At 52.8% G+C, this 24,384-nt stretch overlaps 5 protein-coding genes across 7 annotated transcripts in view; 2 read left to right on the top strand and 3 right to left on the bottom strand.

Annotated features, from left to right (window-relative positions):
• CDON (cell adhesion associated, oncogene regulated) overlaps positions 1-1,171 on the top strand; it is a 43,007-nt gene extending 41,836 nt beyond the window's left edge. For all 3 annotated transcript variants that reach the window (XM_065651871.1, XM_065651873.1, XM_065651872.1), the window contains exons 19-20: positions 62-252; positions 768-1,171. In XM_065651871.1, coding sequence (XP_065507943.1) covers positions 62-252; positions 768-895 — 319 coding nt within the window. In that variant the 3' untranslated portion in view covers positions 896-1,171. The remainder of the gene's footprint in view (positions 1-61; positions 253-767) is intronic.
• Positions 1,172-2,427: 1,256 nt separating this feature from the next.
• Positions 2,428-8,639, bottom strand: VSIG10L2 (V-set and immunoglobulin domain containing 10 like 2). Its single transcript, XM_065651890.1, is given in 12 exon segments — positions 2,428-2,495; positions 2,578-2,660; positions 2,732-2,756; positions 2,836-2,958; positions 3,200-3,502; positions 3,576-3,944; positions 3,947-4,210; positions 4,349-4,621; positions 5,272-5,547; positions 6,663-6,950; positions 8,128-8,487; positions 8,561-8,639. Coding segments are annotated over 12 exon segments (2,511 nt in total).
• Positions 8,640-9,551: 912 nt separating this feature from the next.
• DDX25 (DEAD-box helicase 25) lies at positions 9,552-15,791 on the bottom strand. The gene is given in 13 exon segments (XM_065651875.1): positions 9,552-9,737; positions 10,255-10,443; positions 11,920-12,082; positions 12,244-12,481; positions 13,350-13,527; positions 13,688-13,802; positions 14,340-14,442; positions 14,528-14,620; positions 14,701-14,836; positions 15,522-15,572; positions 15,645-15,684; positions 15,686-15,736; positions 15,738-15,791. Coding segments are annotated over 13 exon segments (1,473 nt in total). The 3' UTR covers positions 9,552-9,675.
• A 157-nt stretch (positions 15,792-15,948) lies between these two features.
• On the top strand, positions 15,949-23,948 carry PUS3 (pseudouridine synthase 3). The gene is made up of 5 exons (XM_065652024.1): positions 15,949-15,982; positions 19,018-19,378; positions 20,513-21,048; positions 21,869-22,050; positions 23,538-23,948. The coding sequence occupies exons 2-5, from the start codon at positions 19,022-19,024 to the stop codon at positions 23,861-23,863; spliced, it is 1,401 nt and encodes a 466-aa protein (XP_065508096.1). The 5' UTR covers positions 15,949-15,982; positions 19,018-19,021; the 3' UTR covers positions 23,864-23,948.
• On the bottom strand, positions 17,041-17,928 carry HYLS1 (HYLS1 centriolar and ciliogenesis associated). The gene has a single exon (XM_065651891.1). The coding sequence runs from the start codon at positions 17,926-17,928 to the stop codon at positions 17,272-17,274; it is 657 nt and encodes a 218-aa protein (XP_065507963.1). The 3' UTR covers positions 17,041-17,271.
• Positions 23,949-24,384: the final 436 nt, after the last annotated feature.

The raw sequence follows: 24,384 nt of genomic DNA on the forward strand, positions 1-24,384 counted from the left end.
GTGAGTGGTGGAAAGAAGCATCTCGGCTTAACCTGGGTGTTATTTTCCGTTCCGTCTGCAGGTGTTTCACCAAAACCAACGGTGCTTTCGGCCCCACGGCGCTTCCGCTCGTCCCCCTCGTCACGCCGTGTCACCAAGACGTGGAGCTGGAGCCCCTGGGCCACCGCGTCACCGTCACCATGTGCGTGGCCGCCGGTGGGCCCGGGGAGGAGCCAGCGGAGCGGCCCTGCTGCCGTGCCGGGGAGCCCCACGGTGAGACATCGCAATGCTTAATTAACTTAAATTTTAATTTAATTGAACTTAAGCCCACCAAAAAATATCGGCGGGACCCGATGGGTATCGGTGCTGTTGGCGAGAGGTGGAACTCGGAGCGATTCCCCGGTGTTTTGTTGCGGGTACAGCGGGAATGAGCCGGAGCTCAAAGGGCTTGTTTTGGTTAATCTGGATTTTTTAGGCTTGTTGGGCTGAAAGAGATGATTTATTTAAAATAAAATAAGGTAAGATAAAATAAATAAGATAAAATAATATAAATATGGTAAAATAAAAGACAACGAGATAATGTAAGTTAAACAAAATAAAATAAAACAAGATAATGTAAGATAGACAAAATCAGATAAGATAAAGTAAGATAGACAAAATCAGATAAAATAAGATGAGATGAACTAAAAGATAAAATAAAAAAGAACAAAATAAAAATAAAAATAAATTTAAAATAAAATTCAATTAAAATCAAATCAAGTACTAACCCCCCCACGCTCTCTTTGCAGGCGACGCCTGCGCACACTCACCAACCCCGAGCGGCGTTTTGAGCTGGACCCCTCTGATCCCGCGGTCCCCGGCCTGGAGTTTCCCCCCCGACGGCCCCGGGGACCCGCGGCAGCTGCAGGAAACCTGAGCGCGTCCCCCCCGGGACGTCCCGACGACCCCAAACCCGCCCGGGACTGCACCGGCTCGCACAGGAGTGATGGAGGGATGTGAACTGAAACACAGAGACTCACTATTTATTTTTTTGTAGTCGCGTCATATGAATGTATCATGTTTTTTTTCAAAATTGTTGCCTTTTTATATTATTTATGCCTTAATTTTTTTTTTTTTCCACGAAACTAGCCTGGTTATGTGTATTAAAAAAAAAAAAAAGAATTGTCATAATATAAAGAAGAACGATGGGAAATCCCGAGTGTGTTTTCTGCGGCCAGAAGAATCCGATACAGGGATTTAACAAACGGGTCTGATTTTTACAAGCTCTGCATCGTGGTACTCGATTTTTTCTTTTTGTTTTTTTTTCTGAGCAAAACCCAGTGGGAAAACAAGAAAATAAATAAGAAAAAAAAATCAACTTTGGCTGAATCCGCAGCGCAGTTTGAGCAGCAAAGCGCATTTTGGCAACTTTATGCCCTTTCAGTGTCCATTAACCTTTATTCTTGCAGAAGCGCAGATGAAAATCCAGCTTGTTGCACCTCGAAGAACAAAACCTAGTTTAACTTCGCTTTTAATTCTGCAGTTTGAGGGAATATTATGGCTCAAGCAGCCTTGGAAATAAAACACGTTGCGTAAAACCTGCCTTGCCCCTCAGAAATGGCGTAATGTGAGTATCGTGATGTTTTTCTTCATGTTTTTCTTGTAGATACAACAAACCGCTGTTTCTAAAGCCTCAAACAATCAATCTGCTTCGGCAGCACCATCTCCATGAGCTGTTCCAAGTGTTCTAGTGTGGGTTTTTTTTCTATTTTATTGTATTATTTATAAATGTATTAATTTTTTCCTTTTTTTTTTTTTAGGGTTATGTGACCTCCCCGTCAAATTCCGAACCTCCCCACACCCGTAGACTTTGACACCACCTACGCCTTCTCCTCCCTCCTCATTTATCTCCTCCTAAGCCCAGCTTTGCCCGGCCGCTCCTCTAAGCCTGGCTTTGCCTTCGCTGGATTTTCTCCTTCGCAAGACCACAGGTTGGGTTTTATTTCATTTTCCCCAAACGCTGCGATTTAACCTCATTTTTAAGCCACCTCGCTTCAATCAACCCCTGCACATGCTCCACTTTATCACATTTGACACTCAAGAAACTGTAATATTCCTTTTGAAATTCAATATATTTGGAAATAACATATTTTTTTCAGGGTTTGGGGGTTGAGTTTTTTATTTTTTGGGGTGGTTTGATGAAGAAAACCCTCCTGCCTTTCTCACCACCTGGGCTACATCCCCCCTTTGGGGGTGAAAAAGGCTTTACCTTCCTTTTTAAATATCGTAAAAGAGCAAAACCCCATTTGCCACCAGCCCCAAATTTTTGTGCTGGACCCGTTTCATCCCTGATTTTTTTCCAGCCGCTGAGTTTTGATGTCAGGAGACGCACCGGCCTGTCCTGGCTTTATCATTGTGAAGGGACAAGGGGGACGAATATGGAAGAATAAAGCAGAAAAGCCGTCAGGGTCATGGCGTCACCGTCACGGTGCTGGTGACGTTAACCGGTGGCTCGGCACTGACGCCCGGGGGTGGCTCTGCAAGGAGGGGACATCCCGGTGACACCGGGCGGGCACGGTGTCACCTGGGGTGAGTGGCTCGGCCCGCAGATGCCGTTACCCAATGCCGCTCCTGCTCCGTCCTCTGTCCTCGCCGCAGTTTCGGCGTCATCCGGCACACCAGCTGGCTCCCGGGCGCCTGCCCTAGCGGGGGGACAACGCGGGGGTGTCACCGGTGCCGGGGCGCGGTGACACGAGGGGGTTTGGACACTCACGTGCGGAAGAGCAGGTCGTGCAGCCCTGGGGACAGACAGAGGGACGTATGTGATGCGTGGGTGGCCGGGCGGTGACAAACCGCCCCCCCGACCCTGGCACTCACGTGGGAGGGCGTCGCGGTGACGGGCAACGCAGCGTGCGGCCAGGAGGGACGCAGCAGTGGCCACCAGCATCCCCGCCACCGCCGCGCCCGTCACCGCCGGGTAGGCCTCGAAGGGCGGCTCGGCTGGAAGAGAGCAGCCGCTTGTTAGCCTGGCTAATTACCCTGGGGGGTAATTCTAGTGTTTATTACCCTGGGGGGTAATTAGGGTAACGAAGCACCCACATGCGAGCAGCACAGGGGGAGAGGAAGCAGCACCCACTGCAAGGATGGGTGGAGCCCAGAGAGGTGGGACCTTGTGCCTGTTCACTCTGAAACCTACTGATGACTCAGCTCCGCGCTCCACTGTTCCCCCCCGCAACTTCACCTGGTGTCTGCACCTCCGAGGGGTGCCCGGCCGTGCGGTGGTTGACGGCCAGCACCCGAAAAGCGTAGAGCACTGCTGGGTCCAGCCCACCCAGGCGCCGGTCCCGGGACTCGGGCTCGATGTCACCGGCGGCCGTTTCCCAGGGCCCGGCGGCCCGGCGGGGCAGTTTCTTGGCCGGGCGCCGCTGCACCACGAAGCCGGTGAGATTCCCAGCGCCATGCGTCCGCCACTCCAGCCGCACCTCGGTGCGTGCCCGCGTGTACCGCAGCTTGCTGATGGTGACGTTGGGGGGCGCTGGGTACCCTATGGGGACGGGGGCGGGTGACACCCTGAAACGCCACCCCCCTGGGGACCCGCTACCTGTCCCCGTGCTCACGTTCCACGCGCAGGCGCACGGCGAGGCTGGTGCTGCCCACGGCGTTGGCGGCAGTGCAGCGGTAGGTGCCAGCGTCCCGTGGCCACTCGGCATCGGGGACCGTGAGGTTGAACCACGTTCGGCCCTGCTCCAAATGGTACTTGGTGGCCGTCCCCACTGTCACCTCCTGCTCCCTGGGGTCGTACCACGCCATGGTGGCACCCAAATTGTCCCCGCCGTGCCGCCGACATGCCAGCTGCGCCTCTCCGCCCTCCAGCACCACCACCTCGCTGCTCTCCGCCTCCAGTGTGGGGACATCTGAGAAGTTGGGGACAATGGGGTCATGCTGCCCCGTAGTGACAGGGCAAGGGGACACGGGGACAAATGGGGCTTACCCAAGCGCAGGCGGCACTCGGCGCCGCTGGCCTGGAGTGGGTGCGCAGCGGCGCAGATGAAATCATGGCCCCGCAAGCTGCCGCCAGTGCTCAGCACCAGGACAGCAGCGGAAGGTGAGGGGTCCCCCAAAAAGTGTCCCCCGGCGTCCCGCCAGCGCAGGGTGACCGCCGGCATCCCCCCCTCCCAGCGGCACCGCAGCATCACGTACTCGTCACCCTTGGTGGCCGCCACCGCGCAGGAGGGGCTGCCAGCTGGGACCCCTGCGCCAGGGAGAGGTGCCGAAGTGTCCCCCCAAAAAGGTGACACTCCCATCATAGAGCCATGTGGGGCGGCTGTCGCATGGCGGGGGGGTCACCGCTGCGCCAGGGTGGGTCAGGGGCATTTTTGAGGACACTCACAGAGGGTGGTGCCACATGCGGCCCCCCGCGGCAGTGCCGGGTGGGACACCAGGCAGGAGAAGGAGCTGCCGTTGCTGGTGGCCGCCCCGGGCTGGATGCTGGTGGCCATGGAGACGCTTGTCCCTGTCACCTCCTCGTTGTCCCCGGGGGGTGTGGGGCCCACCCAGCGCAGCCGCGCTGGCGGGAAGCCCCCGGGCCAGTGGCAGCGCAGGGCCACGGCCTGCAGGTCAGCGGTGGCTGTGGCGGAGCAGCTGGGGGTCCCGGCGGGGGGGTCTGCAGAGAGCAGCAGCGTGGGGTGGGGTGGGGGTGGAGGGGGTGACACCCCCAAAGTGTCCCCGGCACCCATGGCCTCACCGGGGAGTTGTTTTGGTCCGTCTTGGCCAGGGGGACTGTGGTGGCCATGGAGGCATCATGGTGGCCATGGATGTACAATCATGGTGCCCGTGGATATGTCATGGTGGCAACATGTTTGTTGGCCATGGCCATATCATGGTGGCCATGGAGGCGTCATGGTGGCCATGAATGTGCCATGGTGGCCATGGAGACATCATGGTGACCATAGATGTACTGTGGTGGCCATAAAGGCATAATGGTGGCCATGGATGTACTGTGGTGGCCCTGGAGGCATCATGGTGGCCATGGATGTACCATGGTGGCCATGGAGACATCATGGTGGTTATGAATGTACCATCATGGTGGCCATGGAGACATCATGGTGGCCATGGATGTGTCATGGTGGCCATGGATGTAGGGTGGCCATGGAGACATCATGGCGGCCACATACATGGTGGCCATGGATGTACCACGGTAGCCATGGAGATGTCATGGTGGCCATGGATGTCCCACGGTGGCCATGGAGGCATCACAGTGACCAGATCCATGGTGGCCCCAGCTGTCCCCCCTCTCCTCGCCCCATTACTCACAGTAGACGGTGAGAACCACGCTGGCCTGGGTGCGCGTCTGCAGGTGAGGGTTCTCGGCCAGGCAGGTGTAGGTGCCGGCCTGGGCGCGGGCAATGGCCGCCATGACATAGGTTTGGCCAACGTGGACCTGGGAGCCGTTGTGGAGCCAGACGTAGCGGCTGGGGGGGTTGGAGGGTGCCCGGCAGCTCAGCACCACGTCCTCCCGCTCGCCGGCCGAGAAGCCCCCGGTCTCGGGGGAGAAGGGCTCCACCGTGATGGCTGGTGCATCGGGGCCATCTGCAGGGACATGGGGAGACATAGTCACCGGGGTGGCCCCATGGAGGGGACATTGTGGTCCCCGGGGTGACCTGGTGGGGAACTGCGATGTGAAGCCTCCTGAGAAAGGGGCCAGCATGGTTGTTGTGGGAACATCGTGGTGGTCATGGAGTCACTGTGGTGGCCATGGATGTAGCATGATGGCCATGGAAGCATCATGATGGCCGTGGAGGCATCATGGTGGCATCAAGGTGGCCATGGAGGCATCATGGCAGCATCATGGTGGCCATGGACATGCCATTGTGGCTGTGGATGTATCATGGTGGAAGGGTGCTTGGTGGCCGTGGATACACCGTGGTGGCCATGGGTGTACCATGGTGGCCACTGAGGCATCATGGTGGCCAGGTGTATGGTGGCCATGGATGTAGCATGATGGCCATGGAAGCATCATGGTGGCCATGTACATGGTGGCCATGGAGGCATCATGGTGGCCATGTACATGGTGGCCATGGAGGTATTATGGTGGCTATGCACATGGTGGCCATGGACATGCCTTGGTGGCCATGGACATCTCATGGTGGCAGGTTGCTTGGTGGCCATGGCCATACCATGATGGCATGGAGGCTTCATGCTGGCCATGTACATGGTGGCCATGCATGTGCCATTGTGGCCATGGAGACGTCATGGTGGTTGGGTACATGGTGGCCATGGACATTCCATGGTGGCCACGGATACATCTTGGTGGCCATGGAGGCATCACAGTGGCATCATGGTGGCCATGGATGTCCCGTGGTGGCAATGGATGTACCATGGTGGCCATGGAAGCATCATGGTAGCCATGGATGTCCCATAGAGGCCATTGATGTCCTGTAGCGGCCATGGAAGCATCACAGTGGCCATGGATGTCCCATGACGGCCATGGATGCATCACGGTGGCCATGGTGGCATCATGGTGGCCATGTACATGCCATGGTGGCCATGGAAGCATCACAGTGGCCATGGGTGTCCCATGGTGGCCATGGAGCCATCCATCACAGTGGCCATGGTGGCATCATGCTGGCCATGGATGTCCCATGGCTGTCCCATGGTGGCCCTGACGGCATCTCCCTCCTCTTTTGTCCCCCCCTGTCACTCACAGATGATGTCCAGGTAGACGGGCTCGCTGGTCTGGCTGTTGACCTGGTTGCCCACGGTGCAGACGTACCAGCCCAGGTGGCTCCGATTGGCTGGCACCAGGTTCAGCTCCGCCCCGGCGCCCCCTGTCTCCAGGAGAGGTGACACCGAGGGACCTCCCCGGGGTTCCTGGTGCTTCCAGGAGAAGCTCAGCGGCTCTGTCCCCTCCCGCACGGCGCAGCTCAGGGCCACCGCTGTCCCTTCGGCCGCCGCCACTGCCGACGGCTGCACGAAGGGCTTGGAGACGGGCACTGCGGGCAACCAAATGTCAGTCGCCACCAAAACTGTCCCACCCGGGGTGACATCTCCAGCCCAGACTATTTATTGGCTAGTGGGATGGCTAGTGAGAAGGTGGGTGGGCTAGTGAGGAGGTGGCCTGGCTGTGGGTATGGGGACTAGCAGGGTGGCCACCTGTGGGCTAGTGAGAGTGGGTCTGAGCTGGTGGGATGCTGGGGTGGGCAAGGGGGTGGGGATGGCTACTGGGGTGCTGGGTTGGCTACTGGCCGCTGTGTTGGCTAGCAGAGTGTTGTGTTGGCTCATGGGGCTGTTTGTTGACTAGTGGAGCTCTTTATTGGCTAGTGGGGCTCTATGTTGACCATTGAGGCACTACATTGGCTGGTGAGGCTCTATGTTGGCGAGTGGGGCTCTACATTGGCTAGTGGGGCTCTACATTGGCTAGTGGCAAGTTTCATTGACTGATGGGGCTCTTTGGTGGCTAGTGCACCAGTACCTTGTCTAGTGGGGCCCTTTGGTGGCTAGTGGGGCTCTACCTTGGCTAATGGGACACTACCTTGGCTAGTGACACTCTTTGTCAGCTAGTGGGACTCTTTGTTGGCTAGTGGGGCCCTGCTTTGGCTAGTGGGGCTCTACACTGGCTAGTGGGGCCCTTGCTTGGCTAGTGAGACTCTTTGTTGTCCAGTGGGGTCCTTCATTGGCTAGTGACACTCTTCATTGGCTAGTGGGGCACTAGCTTGGCTAGTGGGGCCCTTCATTTGCTAGTGGGGCTCTATACTGGCTAATGGGGCTCTTCATTGGCTAGTGGGACCCTTTGTTGGCTAGTGGGGCAGTACCGTGGCTACTAAGGGTCTACCTTGGCTAGTGGGGCCCTTCATTGGCTAAGTGTGGCCCTTTGGTGGCTAGTGGGACCCTTCCATGGCTAGTGGGATCCTTCGTTCGCCAGTGGGGCCCTTTGTTGGCTAGTAGGGCTCTTCATTAGCTAGTGGGGCCCTCCCTTGGCTAGTGGCACCCTTCATTGGCTAGTGGGGCTGTTCATTGGCTAGTGGGGCCCTACCTTGGCTACTGGGGCCCTTTGTTGACTAGTGGGGCAGTACCTTGGCTACTGGGGCCCTTCCTTGGCTAGTGGAACCCTTGGTTGGTTAGCAGGGCCCTACCCTGGCTAGTACTGGCCACGCAGTGGCCACGACTCACCGAGGACCCGCAGCAGGACGCTGTGGTAGCCCAGACGCTGCCGCCCGCGCTCGGGGAACAGCCCCTGGCACAGGAACCGGCCCTGGGCTCCTGCCCGCAGCTCGCGCAGCTCCAGCGTCCCCGCTCGCAGCGTCACCCGCCCCAGTGTCCCCGCACCGGGGGCCACCGTCACCTCCCCGCCCTGGCCCGCGGCCACTGCCCGGGGCAGCCCCATGGCCCCGAGCGGCCACGTCACCCCCGGTGCGAAGCTCCAGAACACGACGCTCGGCACCACTGTCCCCGTCCCGCAGCTCAGCTCCACCGCTCGGCCCCGCACCCCCGTCACCGTCACCTCCTCGTCCCCCCCTGGTGGCTGCTGACCTGCGGGGGACGAGTTGCTCGGGTCTCTCCAATTTTTGGGGGGGATTTCAGGGGGTTTTAGGGCTCCACTCACCCCCCGCCAGCGCCGGCAGCAGCCACAGGATCCAGGGTCCCCCCCAGCGCGGTGCCAACGCCACCCGCCCGTGCTCCATGTCACCATGTCCCCGCCAAGCAGCGCTGCGCTCTCTCCGGTTACCCCCCCGGTAATTAAGCCCAGCCCTGATTAACCCTTAATTATTAATAAACCCATCGCAGGGAGAGGGAACCCAACACCCAGTTAAATCTGAGGGCTGAGGACACGCACGCTCATCACGGAAGTGACATCATCCCCTCTTCCTGCTCCCCAGGGGGGATTTATTCCTGAAATTTATCCCCCCACTCATTTTTTGGGTGAAAAAAGGGGAAAATTCGCTGCTGCTGATTGAAAACGGGGGGTTTGGGCGCCGGGGGAAGCCACCGGGGTTTGATATTTCATCCCCCGCCATCAAATATTCATGGAGGTAACGGCTCAAATCCCTCAGCCAAAGCAAAAAATTCCCTCTCCCCCTGTCGCCGATTCCTTAATTACAATTAATTCCTCATTAACAAAACCCACATGGTTAATGTTGAACATCAGGCTGCTGGCAAAGAGGTTTTTTTGGGGCTTAAACCGGCCAAAATGGGTTAAAACTGGTCACCTAGAGCTGCTGCCAGACGCGGTTTTTCTATTTCTTTGGGGCACACTTTCAGTTTTGAGGGGCAAATTTTCCATTTTGGGGGGACAAATTTTCTATTTTCTGAGTGCACCAAGCCCCATGTCTATATTTTGCGGACAAATTTTCTATTTTTAGGGGGCAAGTTTTCTATTTTCTGAGCATACCAAGCCCCATTTCTATTTTGGGGGACAAATTTTCTATTTGGGGGGGCAAATTTTCTGTATTTTGGAGCAAATTTTGTATTTTCTGAGCACACTCAGCCCCTCAGGGGATTCTTGAAGGCTACAAAAACCTCAGAAATAAACCCCAAAACAAAACAAAGGACGATAATCATTGATAATCATAAATTATTTAATTACATCTGAGGGTTTCTCCCCCACATCATAACAAACCCAAACATCTTCTGCAAGTTAAAAGGACAAAAACGGGAGTACTTTTCTTTCTGTTTTGAACCAAAATTGGGATTTTTAGGCAGCAAATCCCTGTCGCAAACTCAATTTTCAAGCTTCTCCAGCTCGTCCATGTCATCTGGGTCCAGCTGCTTGATCTTGGTCTCTAAAAAAGACAAAAAATTGACATTTATTTGGCACAAACAGGGCGAAAACCAAAGCAAGCTGGCATTAAAAAAGCAAAATTTTGGTTTTCGGGGGGTTCATCACTCGGATTTTCATCCCGCGTTTCAATTTAAAGGACAATTAAATTAAAATAAATTTAAATTTCAAGGAGTTCAGCAGCTCCGCAGGCGAAGCTGAGGACACACCATGGTTTTCTGCACCCTAATAATTTAAAAAGCCACTGGTGTGGGCAAAATATTGTGAAAATATTGTGAAAATACCGTGAAAATCCATATGATTTGATCTTGGGGGAAAAAAACCTGTGCAATTTCAGCCACCGAGATGAGGCAGTGGCTCCCCTGGCAACGGGGAAAATACAGAAAAAAATGCAAAAAAAACCCCAATCGATCTGCAATCTCATGAGTTGTTTCAGTGAAAATTCAGCTGTTGGGGCTAAAAAATAACCCGAAAAATGGGCCGAACGGTGGAAAACACATCGGGTTTGGGCGGAAACTCACGGAAATGCTTCTCGATGAGCAGCACCAGCCCCACGTCCCCGCTCTCCACCATGCTGAAGGCGATGCCGCGTTTTCCGAACCGGCCCGTCCGCCCGATGCGGTGCAGATACGTCTCGAAATCCGGCTGGTTCTTCTGGTCCGTTGGGAGGCTGAAGTTCACAACCACGGTCACCTGCTGCACATCGATCCCTGGGGAGAAAAATATTTTAAAAAGGCAAAAAAAAAAAGGGGTTGGGGAGGATCCGTTGCACCGGGCGAGGGCGGGAGATGTTTGATGTGGCGCAAAACACATCAGGTTTGGTGGAAAACACATTGGGTTTGGCGGAAAATGCGCTGGGTTTTGTGATAAATGTGTGGGGCTTTGTGGAAAATGTGTTTGGTTTGGTGGAAAACACGTTAGGTTTGGTGGAAAATGTGCTGGGTTTGGCACAAAACTTGCTAGGTTTGGTGGAAAGCACGTTGGGTTTGGTGGAAAATGTGTTGGGTTTTGTGGACGACTCGTTGCGTTTTGTGATAAACATGTCGTTGGGTTTGGCCAAAAAAAGCATCAGGTTGTAGGGGAAACAAGTCAGGTTGTGGGGAAAACGTGTCGTTGGGTTTTGTGATAAACACGTTGGGTTTGGTGGAAAACACGTCGTTGGAATTTGCAGAAAACACGAGGCGTTTGGCTGAAAACGTGTCAGGTTTAAACGTGTTGCGTTTGGTGGAAAATGCGTAGTTTGGTTTGGTAGAAAAATGCGTCGGTGGGTTTGGCAGCAGACATGTTGGGTTTTGAGGAAAACGCCTCGTCAGGTTTTGTGATAAACTTGTTGGGTTTGGCAGAAAACACATCATTGGGTTTGGTGGAAAACGCGTCTGATTTAAACGCATCAGGTTTTGTGGAAAAAGCATCAGGTTTGGCCAAAAACATGTCTGGTTTTGTGGAAACACGTTGGGTTTGGCCAAAAACACATTGGGTTTGGCCAAAAATGCGTTGGGTTTTGTGATAAACACGTCAGGCTTGGTGGAAAACACATCGTTGGATTTGGCCAAAAATGTGTTGTCAGGTTTTTGTGGAAAACGCATCATCGGGTTGGGCGGAAAACTTGTCAGTTTGGGCAGAAAATGTGTTGGGTTTTGTGGAAAAATGTATCGGGTTTGGCAGAAAACACGTTGGGTTTAAATACGTTGGGTTTTGGGGAAAATGCATCAAGTTTAAATGCATTGGGTTAAGCGGAAAATGCGTTGAGTCTATACGTATTGGGTTTTGTGGAAAACAGGTTGGGTTCAGCAGAAGGTGCGTTGGGTTTGGCTGAAAATGTGTTGAGTTTGGCTGAAAACGCATTGGGTTTTGTGGAAAAGCACATTGAGTTTTGCGATAAACGTATCGGGCTTGGCCAGAAACACATCATTGGGTTTTGGGGAAGGCGCATCGTTGGATTTGGCCAAAACTGTGGCGCTGGGGTTGACCAAAACTGTGTTGTGTTCGGTGGAAAACACATTTGGTTTCAAAGAAAATGTGTTGGATTTGGCCAAAAACGTGTCGGGTTTGGTGATAAACGCATCGTTGGGTGTAAATGTGTTGGTTTTTGTGGAAAATGTGTTGGGTTTGGCTAAAAACACATTGGGTTTTGTGGAAAAACGCGTTGGGTTTTGCGATAAACACGTCGGGGTTGGCGGCGCTACCTCTGGCGCAGACGTTGGTGGCAATGAGCACCTTCTCCTTGCCGTCACGGAAGCGCTGGATGACGTTGGCACGTTGAGCCACCGTCAGCTCGGCCGTCAGGACGGCGACGCAGTGCCCGTCCTGGCTCATCTCCACCGCCAGCCAGTCCGCGCTGCGCCGCGTCTGCCCGAAAAAGCGACCCCGCCATCATTCCAATCGCTCCCAACCCAAGTTTCTCATCCCAGAGCCCGCGGCGTTTGGCGACACCGCAAAATAAATCAGAAAAAGCTGCGGACGAGCACGAAAGCCGTGAAAAGTAAAAATCCCCGATTTTACCGCTTTACCGGGCAAAAAATCATGGCCTGGCCGATGGTGATGCTGCCGTAGATGTTGCAGAGCGCCCGGTACTTCTCCTCACGCCCGCGGCACACGAAGAAATACTGGCGGATGTTGCTGAGCGTCAGCTCCTCCTCCCGCAGCTTGATGACGATGGGGTTGGCCACGATCTGCACGGCGAAGGCGCGGACGCTCTCCTTGAACGTGGCCGAGAAAAGCAGCATCTGGCAGCCCTTGGGTAACGCCCTGTGCCAGAAAAAAGGCATTTTTTGACCCATTCGAAAGCAAAAATAATTTAATTTAAGCTGATTTTGTGGCGCTTTTGACAGAAGAAGAACCCAACGCAACAGCTCGAAGGAAAACGAAGCGTCGTTCTGCATCTCGTGGCTGCTGTTTTGTGAAAAGCCACATCCCAGCCCCAAAACTCCCTTAAAAAGTGATTAAAAATACAAAAAATGGAACTAATATTCACCTCTGGATGTGGATGCTCTGGCAGAAGAGGCCCCGATAATTTAATTTAAGCTGATTTGTACCACTTTTGACGGAAAAAGAACCCAATGCAACAGCTCGAAGGAAAGCGAAGTGTCTTTCTGCGTCTCGCGGCCGTCGTTTTGCAAAAAGCCGTGTCCCTGGCCCCCAAATTTCCCTTAAAAAGCAATAAATAGAAAAAAGGGAACCTCCGGATGCAGACGCTCTGGTACAAGAGCCCCCGATAATTTAATTTAAGTGGATTTTGTGTCACTTTAGATGGAAATTGAACCCGACTCAACGGCTTGAAAGAAAACGAAGTGTCTTTCTGTGTCTCGTGGCCGCCGTTTTGTGAAAAGCCGCGTCCCTGGCTTCAAAATTCCCTCAAAAAAGGATAAAAATTTTTAAAAAGGGAACAAATTTTCACCTATGGATGTGGATGCTCTGGCAGGGGAGCCCCTAATAATTTAATTTAAGCTGATTTTGTGCCGACATTGACAGAAAATGAACCCAACCCAATGGCTCAAAGGAAAACAAAGTGTCTTTCTGCGTCTCGCGGCCGCGGTTTTCCGAAAAGCTGCATCCCTGGCCCTGAAATTCCCTTAAAAAGCGATAAAACAGTGGAAAAAAGGGGACAAATCTTCACCTCTGGATGCGGATGCTCTGGTAGGAGAGCCCCTGTGTGTCGATCATGATGTCGGCCTCGTCCAGCACGAACAGCTTGATCTTCTTCACGTCCACTACCTTCTGCTTGAAGCACCAGTCGAGCATCGTCCCCGGCGTCCCGATGACGATCTGCTCGGCCGGCGCCGCACCCGGCATGACTGCGACACCAGAAAAATCGCATTTTATGCTTTTTTCATCCCAATTTCCGCTCGTCAAGGGTTTAAATTAAAACCACGAACGGGGCCGACGCTTCGTGGGGGACGGAAACTCACCCAGCGGGCACGAAAAAGTGGGAAAAGGGAATTTAAAAGGACTCACCGCGGTTTCCCCGCACAGCGTAGGTCACCCGGACGTCAGCACAAAACCGCCCGATGGTCTCGATCACCCGCCCGATCTGCAGCGCCAGCTCATAGGTGGGAGCCAAGCAGAGGCACTTGGGGAGAGAAAAAGATCCGTGAGGCAAAAATCGTCGCGCTTAAAACCCGAGGGCGTTGCCAGGGTGCGGGGCACGAAATATTTTGAAGGGGCAGAGAGAAAAGCGCAGGAAAATCATTAAAAAACGTGGGGGGAACAGGTTGGGAGCTGTGGACGCGGCGTCGCATGAGGGATTTAAGCAGAAAAAAGCCGCTGTCGCTCTTTCGGAGGGTTAATTTCTTTAAAACTGGGTTTAATTTATTTAAAACCAGCCTTTAGATCGAGACAAGGGATTTAAATCACAAAGGTGATGAGGGGGCTTAAGCCGCTGCAAAACCCGTGGTCTCAGCAGCTGCTGGGTTCATGAGAGCTAAAGCTCGGCTTAAACTGGTGACTCAAAGCGCGTCTCTTAAGCTGGCGCCGCGGTTTTTGTCTTACCTGCTCCTTCAGCGGGTTTAAAATCAGAGATGGGGCCCAAACCCAGCGCGGCGTCTGGAGGATTTTGGGTAAAAAAAACCCCCTTTTTCCTGCATCAACTCTCCCTTTCCTACGTTACCTGCGGGGATTTCTCGGCGGCATTAACCCTGCTCAGCATCGCCAAGACAAAAGCCGCTGTTTTCCCTGTCCCTGACTGGCTCTGCGCAATCAAATTTTGGGGCCTGAAAAGCAAAAAAAGCGGGAGCAGGAGCGTTTCGGGGATGAAACCCCCAATTTCGGGGGCGAACCCGCACGATGGCCACTCACGGATACGCCAGCATGATGGGCAGCGCCGTCTCCTGGATTTTCGACGGGCGGTTGAAGCCCATCATGTAAATCCCCTGCAAAAGCTCCTTTTTCCTGTAAAATTTTTTTTAAAAAGCATCAAAATGGGGTGGTTTGAAGCAAAACGGTGGGTTTTGGGCTTTTTTAAGGCTCACAGGGGCAGCTCCTCGAAGGTTTTGACGGAAAACAGGGGAGATTTGGGGTCCTGCTGCAAGATCTCCACGTGGTGACTCGACTCCACCAGTGACGTGCGGATCAGCTTGTTCAGCAGCGACGTTTCTGCTGAATCCACTTCAAAAAAAAGAAGAAAAACTGTTAAAAAAGGACTTTATGATGAGTTTTGCCCCTTTCCTGCAAATATGGGGTATCCAGACGTCCCCGCTTGTGGGGATGCCGCAGAAAGCTGTAAGTAATTAGTGAGTGATGCTAATTAGTGGGTGGTTAGCGTGTGTAGAGCCCCCCCGCGCCGCTCCCTGCCTCAGTTTTCCCCGTCAGCAGCACGGGGAGGCCCCAGGACCCCTCAGGACCCTCCCAGGTTCCCCCCAGAACACTCCAGGATCCCCCGGATCCCCCCGAGACCCACGCAGGATCTCCAAGGTCCCCCCAGTGCCCACCCAAGACTCCCCGGGATCCCTCCAAGACACTCCCAGAACCCCTCAGAATCCCCCCAGGACCCCCCAAGAAAGCCCCAAAACCCCCCCGGGAACCTTCAGGATCCCCCCTGGACCCCTCAAGACACCCCAGAACCCCCCCAGACCCTCAGAAACCCCCAGGACCCCCCAAGCCCCCTGCAGAAACCTCCCAAAGACCCCTCAGGACCACCCAAACCCCCCCAGGACCCCCCCAAGCCCCCCGCAGAAACCCCACAAGACCCCTCAGGACCCCTCGAACCGCCCCCAGGACCCTCCCAGGATCTCCCAGAAACCCTCAGGATCCCCCCATGACCCTCCCAGGTCCCCCCAAACCCCGGCCCCACCTCTCTCCTCCTCCTCCTCCCTCTGGTCACCGCGGTCTCCTGCGGATCCTCCTGCGGGTCACAGAGCGGCCCGTGAGGCGCAGCCCGGCCCGGGGCGCTCCCCGCGGCGGGGCCTCCCCTTACCCCGGCGGTGCACGAAGGGGTCCCGGCGGAGCTGCGGGGGGAGAAGCGGCCGTTACCGGGGAAGGAGCGGGGAGCCCCGGGGCAACGTGGGGGGGTCCCGGTGCCCACCCGCTCGGCCCAGCCGCCGCTGTCCCCCGCCTCCGCCATGGCGGCCGCTTCCTGAGCATTCACGCGGGTGGCACCGCCTGGCGGGCGGGCGGACCGCGGCGCAGTGGAGCTGGCACCGGATTGGCTGGTTGGGTGGGGGCGGTGACGCCCCCTAACGGGTGGGAGGACCGGTGGAGGCACCGGAAGGGGCGGGAACTTCCGGGGCGACGGGAGCGGCTCTGGCGCGGCAGGTAGGGCCGGGGGGACACAGACCCCGACATGGGGTTTGGGGGACAGGGGCCACCCCCATAGGGATTTGGGGGTCCCCGAGGGGGCAGAGACCCCCACATAGGGATTTAGGGTGTCCATGGAGGGGCAGAGACCCCCCCCAATAGGGTTTGGGGTTGGTCCCTGAGGGGAAAAGACCCCCATAGGGCTTTAGGGACCCCTGGGGGGGCAGAGACAACCCCCCCTGTAAGTGTTGGGGGGTCCCTGAGGAGGCAGACACCCCCACGATAAGGTTTTGGGGGGGCCTGTGGGGAAAAGACTCCCCATAGAGATTTGGGCTGTCCCTGGGGGGGGCAGAGACCCCCCTGTAAGTGTTGGGGGTCCCTGAGGGGGCAGAGACCGCCCCCTTAGGGTTTTAGGGGGGCCCTGTGGGGACAGAGACTCCCCAATAAGTGTTGGGGGGGGTCCTTGAGGGGATAGAGATACCCAGTAGGGATTTGGGGGGGCAGAGAACCCCCAGAGGATTTTGGGAGGTCTCTGAGGGAACAGGAGCCCCCCCCCTACAGTTTAGGGGGACAGGGGCCACCCTCCTAGGGATTTGGGGGTCCCAGGCCGGGGGCAGAGACTCCCCCATAGTGTTTTGGGGGTCTCTGAGGGGGCAGAGACCCCCCCACCATGGGCTTTTGGGGAACAGGGGCCACCCTCATAGGAATTGGGGGCCCCATAGGGGGCATAGATGCCCCCTGTAAGGTTTTGGGGGGTCCCTGAGGGGAAAACACCCCCCCCGCCATAGATTTTTAGGTGTCCTTGAAGGGGTAGGGAACCCCCTAGGGATTTGGGGGTCCCTGAGGGGACAGAGGCCCCCCCCATAAGGTTTTGGGGGGCAGGGGCCACCCCCATAGGGATTTGGGGGTCCCTGAAGGGGCAGAGACCCCCCCACCATGGGGTTTTGGGGACCCCATGGGGGGTTCTAATTAATTAGGCCTCTAATTAACCCTCAGAGTGATAACAAATCCACCCACACGCTTTATTAACAAAAGACTTTGCTGAGATGCCAGAAATAAAACCCCCATGACAGGTCACAGGCAACGACCCCCCAGAGTCACCACACTCATTATGATTAATTAGCAAATATTCTTACAAAATAAGTCTCTGCCCCTCAAATCTTAACGGGGACAGAAAATTTGCAGGATGGGGCATCAAATTTTAAAACCCAAAATTTAACCCGCTCTAAATACAAAAAGTGGAATTTTTTTTCCAAATTTTCGAAGAGGAAAAAGTCGCTGATTAATTAATCTCCGGTTTTGGGGGGTCAGGAGGTGGATTTTCGGGGGATGAGCCCCTGCGCCAGGTCCCACCGCACCTCCCAGCGCAGAGCCGCGCGTTTTTTCTCGGTGGGGACGGCATAGGCGTTGGGGCCGTGGGGCCGCCGCGGTTTTTCGGGGGGTGGGGGGGGCCATATCATCCTCTCGCGCACCCCCCAGCGCAGCCCGTTCCGCGGATCCTCTCCCGGGATGGGGAATTTCTCCCACTCGCGTTTATATTCCAAATATTTGGCGACGGGGTCGGTTTTGCCTCGGCGAGGAGCCGGCGAGTCGAAGCGCGGGGGGATGAAGGATTTGGGGGGTCCCCACCGTGAAACAGGGGATCCGCTGAAATCCCCAGGGGTGACACAGGGACTGTCCCCAAAGTGCCACTGACGCGGCGACTCCTCCGAGCTTGTCTCCATTTCCCCCTCAGAAATGCTGGTTTCGTTTCCTAAGATTTTCCAAAATTCGTTGTGCGATTCGTCCCAAACCTGTGCAGAGCCGTCAGGGCCGTGCCGAAGAACCTTCCTCTTCATCTTCCTCCCCGTGCGCTCAGCGGAGAACGGGGAAAAATCCCCCAAAATGGGGGAGGTGGTGGCACAGGGATGTCCCCACTCCTCGGTGCCCCAACTGTGCCGCTCCGCTCCCAGACTCTTCATCATTTCCCCCAAATTGGGTGGATTCTGGAAAAAAAAAAAAAGGAGGGAAATCGGAGTTAATTTATTGTGGATAAAAATCAAGGTTGGAGTTTTGGGGTGTTGATTTAATGACAGGCGGGGAAGGTGCCGATGGGGCCGATCGATCACGCGGCTGCGTGAGAGAAAGGATTAAAAAGCGCAAAAAAATTAATAATAATTAAAAAAGATGTGAGATGAAGCTGCCCGAGCTGAACCCCCTCAGGGCAGTGCTGAGGGATCAAAATAAAGAATTATTGCGGGGGTTCAAAAATGCAGAATTATTGTGGGAGTTCAAAAATAAAGAATTATTGGGAGGGGGTCAAAACCAAAGAATTATTGTGAGCAGTTCAGAAATATTTTTAAAATTGCTAATTAAAAAATAATTTAAAATAATTTTTAAATAATGGTAATTTTTAAAATTTTAAACATAACAGTGAATATTATAATATTAATATTTCTTATTATTACATTAACAATACATTTTTAAACAATCATTTTAATTTTAAAATAATTTTAATTTTTGAAGGTTTGATTTTAAAATGTTATTATATCATCAATACTACTTGTTAATATTAATAATAAATTTGATATAATTTTGCTTAATATAATATTACCAACTATAACATTATTAATACTACTGTGTTATTATTAATATCAATAACAATTAAAAGTAATAGTTTTGATTTTAAATAATTTTAATTTAAAAATAAGTTAATGAAAATTTTAAAAAGAAAATAATTTAATTTAAAATATAATATTACCGGGTATAACATTATTAATACTGCTACTGTATTATTATTAATATTAATAACAACTAATTTTAAATAGTTTTAATTTTAAAATAATTTATTTTTAAAAAATATTTTAATTTAAAATATAATAATGTTACCAGTTATAACATTATTAATAGTACTATATTATGATTAATATTAGTAACAATTTTAAAGTAATCGTTTTGATTTAAAATAATTTTAATTTAAAAACAATTTAATTTTAAAAAGAAAATAATTTGAAATAATTTTTCAAATACAATTTTTTTTAAATGCAATAATCGTTTCGTTTCCTGTGTCCCAGCGCGATGGCCGCGGCCGTTGAGCAGCTGAGCCGGCGGGTGCAGGAGCTGGAGCAGGAGGTGACGCGGCTGCAGCAGCAACTCCAACAAAACCCCCAACGCCCCCAAACTCCGGCCAAAAAACCCCCGAACGGCCCCAAACGCCCGTTCGACTTCGGCGCCCACGGCCGGCGCCGCGCGGCGCTGAAAATCGCGTACCTGGGCTGGGGTTACCAGGGCTTCTCCAGCCAGGAGAACACGCAGAACACGGTGGAGGAGCAGCTGTTCCGCGCGCTCCGCACCACGCGCCTGGTGCCGGACAGACAGACCGCGCGGTACCAGCGCTGCGGACGCACGGACAAGGGCGTCAGCGCCTTCGGACAGGTCAGACACGGAAATGCGGAATTATCGCCCTCAAAATCCTCAGTAGTGACGGGGTTTGGACACATTGGGGATACTTTTGGCCATATTAATCCTATTTTTTTTCCATATTAATGCTATTCTTGACCGTATTAGTAGCATTATTTCCATATTAATGCTGGTTTTCCCCTATTAGTGTTATATATATCTCTCCATAGTAGTGCTATTTTTTCCATATTAATATTATATATATCTCTCTCTCTCCATATTAGTGCTATTTTTTCCATGTTAATGTTATATCTATATATATCTCTCTATATTAGTGCTATTTTGTCCATATTGTTATATATATCTATATTAGTGCTATTTTTTCCATATTAATTGTTTTTTCCATATAGTGCAATATTGTCCATATTAATGCCATTGTTTCCATATTCACATCATTTCTTCCCATATTAGCGCCATTTTTGTCCATATTAGCAGCGTTTTTGTCCGTATAATGCCATCTTGTCCATATTAGCACTGTTTTGTCCATATTAGCACTGTTTTGTCCATATTAATGCTATTTTTTTCCCATACTAGTGGCATTTTTGTCCACATTAGCACTAATTTATTCCATATTAAAACCATCTTTTCCGTATCAATGCCATTTTTCCCATATTAATGCCACTTTTTCCCATATTAATATTATTTTGTCCATATTAGCACTAATTTTTTCCATATTAGTGCCATTTTTTGCCATATTAGCACTAATTTTTTCCATATTAGTGCTCTTTTTTTCCATACTAATGCCATTTTTTGTCCACATTAGTGTAATTTTCCCCACATTCCCACCATTTCTTTCGCTACTAGCGCCTCATTTTCCCATATTAACACCAATTCTGTCCATATTAGCACCATATTTCCCATATTAACACCGTCCCTTCCCATATTTTCCATATATTTTTTTCCAGACAAGAGAACCAAACGCGCTTTAAGCCGCAGCTTCCCTCCAAAAATGAGCCGTGTCTTCCTCGGCAGAGCTGGTTTAACTCCCAAATCCCCCAGAAAATAAAGAATAAACCAAATAATTGAATGTTTTCCCGCAGGAGGGATGAATTGACTGATTCCCACATCACTCTGGCCTTCAAAAATAAATCAGATTTTCTCATTTCTCAGGTGATTTCCCTCGATCTCCGCTCCAACCTGAAGCAGCCGAGCAGCGCTGAGACGGCAGGCGAGCTGCGCTACGCCCACATGTTAAACCGAGTGCTCCCCCCTGATATTCGGGTGCTGGCCTGGGCCCCCGTGGGCCCCGAATTCAGCGCCCGCTTCAGCTGCCTCCAGAGGACCTACCGCTATTTCTTCCCCCGCGAGACGCTGGACGTGGCGCTCATGCACCGGGCAGCCCAGCGCTACGTGGGGACGCACGATTTCCGTAATTTCTGCAAGATGGACGTGGCCAACGGCGTCACCAACTTCCAGAGGACGGTTCTCAGCGCGGCAGTGACGCCGGCGGACGCGGACGGGGCCGAAAAGCTGCCGGAAAACCCGTTTGGGCTGTGGTGTTTCGAGGTGACGGGGCAGGCGTTCCTCTATCACCAGGTGCGCTGCATGGTCGCCGTGCTCTTCCTCATCGGCCAAGGGATGGAGAGACCCGAGATCATCGACGAGCTGCTGGACGTGGAGAAAAACCCCCGCAAACCGCAGTACAGGTGCGGAAAATGCGGAAAAACGGGGTTTTGTTCATGCCGTTGTTTCCATATTAGCGGCGTTTGTTCCCTAGTAGCGCCGTTTGGTCCGTATTAATGTTATTTTTTTCCTGTGTAGTGCTATATTTCCCGTATTAGTGCCATTTTGTCCCTATTAGCACTAATTTATTCCATATTAATGTTTTTTTTCCACATTCATGCTATTTTTTCCATATTGATGTAGCTTGGTCCATATTAGTCCCTTTATCTATACAAATGCTATTTTTTCCATATTAATGCTAATTTTGCTCATATTAATGCCAATTTTGTCCATATAGTGCCACTTCTTACCATATTAATGCCATTTCTTTCCATATTAGTGCCATTTCTTTCCATATTAGTGCCATTTCTTTCCATATTAGCACTAATTTATTCCCTATTAATGCAATTTTTTCCATATTAGTGCTAATTTTGTCCATATTAATGCCATCTTGTCCATATTAATGCCATTTTTTTCCATTTTGTCCACATCAGTGCTGTTCTTTTCCATATTAGTGCTGTTCTTGTCCATATTAGTCCCATTTTTCTCCATATTAGTGCCATTTTTGTTCATATTAGTGCCTTTTCTGTCAATACTAATGCCATTTTTGTCCATATTAGCCCTATTTCTCCCATATTAGCACCATTTCTTTCCATATTAGCACTAATTTATTCCACGTTAACGCCATTTCTTTCCACACTAGCGCTAAACCATAAACCATGGTGCTGTTTTTACCAAACGCAGCATCACCCAACACTCATTTTTATTTATCCCAACACCTCAAAACCTCTTTCCGCCCCCCAGCATGGCCGTGGAGTTTCCCCTCGTCCTGCATGACTGCGAATTCGAGAACCTGCGCTGGATTTATGACCGGGACGTGCAGGAATTCACCGTCTCCCACCTCCAGCAGCTCTGGGCCGCCCAAGCCGTCAAAACCCACATTTTACGCGACATGTTACGTGGCTTGGACGCCGCTCCCGTCGCACGTAAGACCTGTTTTTTGCCCTAAAACTTTGAGATAAAGGTTAAAAAACAGATGGGGGGGGCGGGGATAATTAATCACAGAATCCCAGAATGTCAGGGGTTGGAAGGGACCTCGGAAGCTCACCCAGCGCAATCCCCCCGCCGGAGCAGGAACACCCAGCTGAGGTTACACAGGAAGGTGTCCGGGTGGGTTGGAATGTCTGCAGAGAAGGAGACTCCACAACCTCCCTGGGCAGCCTGGGCCAGGCTCTGGCACCCTCACCATCAAGAAGTTTCTTCTCCTCTTTCAGTGGAACCTCCTGTGCTCCAGTTTGCACCCATTGCCCCTTGTCCTGTCACTGGCTGTCACCCAGAAGAGCCTGGCTCCATCCTCCTGACACTCCCCCTTTCCATATTAATCCCCATGAATGAGGTCAGCCCTCAGTCTCCTCTTCTCCAGCTCAGAGCCCCAGCTCCTCAGCCTTTCCTCACACGGGAGAGGCTCCACTCCCTTCAGCATCTTGGTGGCTGCGCTGGACTCTCTCCAGCAGTTCCCTGTCCTGCTGGACCTGAGGGGCCCAGCACTGGACTCAATATTCCAGATGCGGCCTCCCCAGGGCAGAGCAGAGGGGCAGGAGAACCTCTCTGACCTACTGACCACCCTGCTTCTAATCCCCCCCAGGTCCCATTGCCCTTCCTGGCCACAAGGGCCCAGTGCTGGCTCATGGTCACCTTGCTCTCCCCAGGACCCCCAGATCCCTTTCCCCTACACTGCTCTCCAACAGCTCGTTCCCCAACTTATACTGGAACCTGGGCTTGTTCCTGCCCAGATGCAAGACTCTACACTTGCCCTCGTTATATTGCATTAAATTTCTCCCAGCCCATCTCTCCAGCCTGTCCAGGTCTTCGGATGGCAGCACAGCCTTCCAGTGTCAGCCACTCCTCCTAGTTCGGTGTCATCAGCAAACTTGCTGACAGTCACTCTATTCCCTCATCCAAGTCGTTGATGAATATATTGAATAATACTGGTCCCAGTACTGACCCTTGAGGGACTCCACTAGATACAGGCCTCCAACTGGACTCTGCCCCATTGACCATGACTCTGGCTTCTTTCCTCCAGCCAGTTCACAGTCCACCTCACTACCCGATCATCCCCCGTGCTGTGGGAGACTGTGTCAAATGCTTTGCTGAAGTCAAGGTAGACCACATCCACCACTCTGCCATCATGTATCCACCTTGTTATGTCCTCATAAAAGCCTATGAGGTTGGTTAAGCACGACTTCCCCGATATGCCTTGAGATGGCACCAAGGATAAGGTGTTCCATCACTTTCCCAGGGATGGAGGTGAGGCTGCCCGGTCTGTAGTTACCTGGGTCATCCTTCTTGCCCTTCCTGAAGACCGGAGTGACATTTGCTTTCCTCCAGTCCTCAGGCACCTCTCCTGTTTCCCACGACTTAGCAAAGATGATGGATAGTGGCCTAATTAAAGCATTGTTTTTTTTAATTACAGGGCAAAGTGATGATGAAACGGCTCCCTGGGGGGAGTCGAACCCCCCGCTCTGCGCCCAGCTCAGCGGGTTCATGGAAGGCGTCAAATCCCGCGTTTACAAACCGCTGTTGGCTCGTCCCAAGTGTGAGGGGCTGGAGGAGCGAATCCGGCACTTCGTGAGGAGGGGACGGATCGAACCCCCCCCTGCTCTGGGGACACGGGGGGACGGGGACGAGCAGCCCCCTGAAAACAAGAGGGGTCACCACACCCCGGGGGGTGACGGTGCCGCGGAGCAGCCACCCAAGAGGGCTTGTGTGGACGGGGACACGGCGCCTCAACAGGAATAGGCGGCTTTGCGGCTTCGCTTTATTTTTTAATTGGAAAAATCGCGTTTTTTCAGCGCTATTTTTTATAAAATGCAAGAAATGTGAAGCGTCCTGGCCTGGAAGGGGATGGGGTCGCCTCAGCTGTGGGGCTGTACTGAGTTATACTGGGTTGCGCTGGTTTCCAGGCCCACCTGCCCGCCCTCCCCACGCACCCCCCAGTTCCTGACAGGATGGACGCGTTTTTAACACCCCCTGGTACCTGACAGGATTTACACGGTTTTAACCCCCAGTACCTGACGGGATTTACCCATTTTTAACAACCCCCCTGCCCCGGTACCTGACAGGGTCCGTTCTGCCGCCGCGACCGTTACCGGCCGCCAACCGTCGCCGCGATTTAAACAGCTGGCCGGGGACGCGGCCCTCCCCTTGGCGCCGTCGCCATTGGATGGCGTGACTGCCGATCGGCTGGGTGCCCCCTTCCTATTGGACGAGCGGGATGAAGCGCCGCCTTCGCGCCGCCACTATTGGATAGAAAAGGGAAA

This window comes from Caloenas nicobarica, chromosome 26 (genome assembly GCF_036013445.1).
Source record: "Caloenas nicobarica isolate bCalNic1 chromosome 26, bCalNic1.hap1, whole genome shotgun sequence".
NCBI lineage: Eukaryota > Metazoa > Chordata > Aves > Columbiformes > Columbidae > Caloenas > Caloenas nicobarica.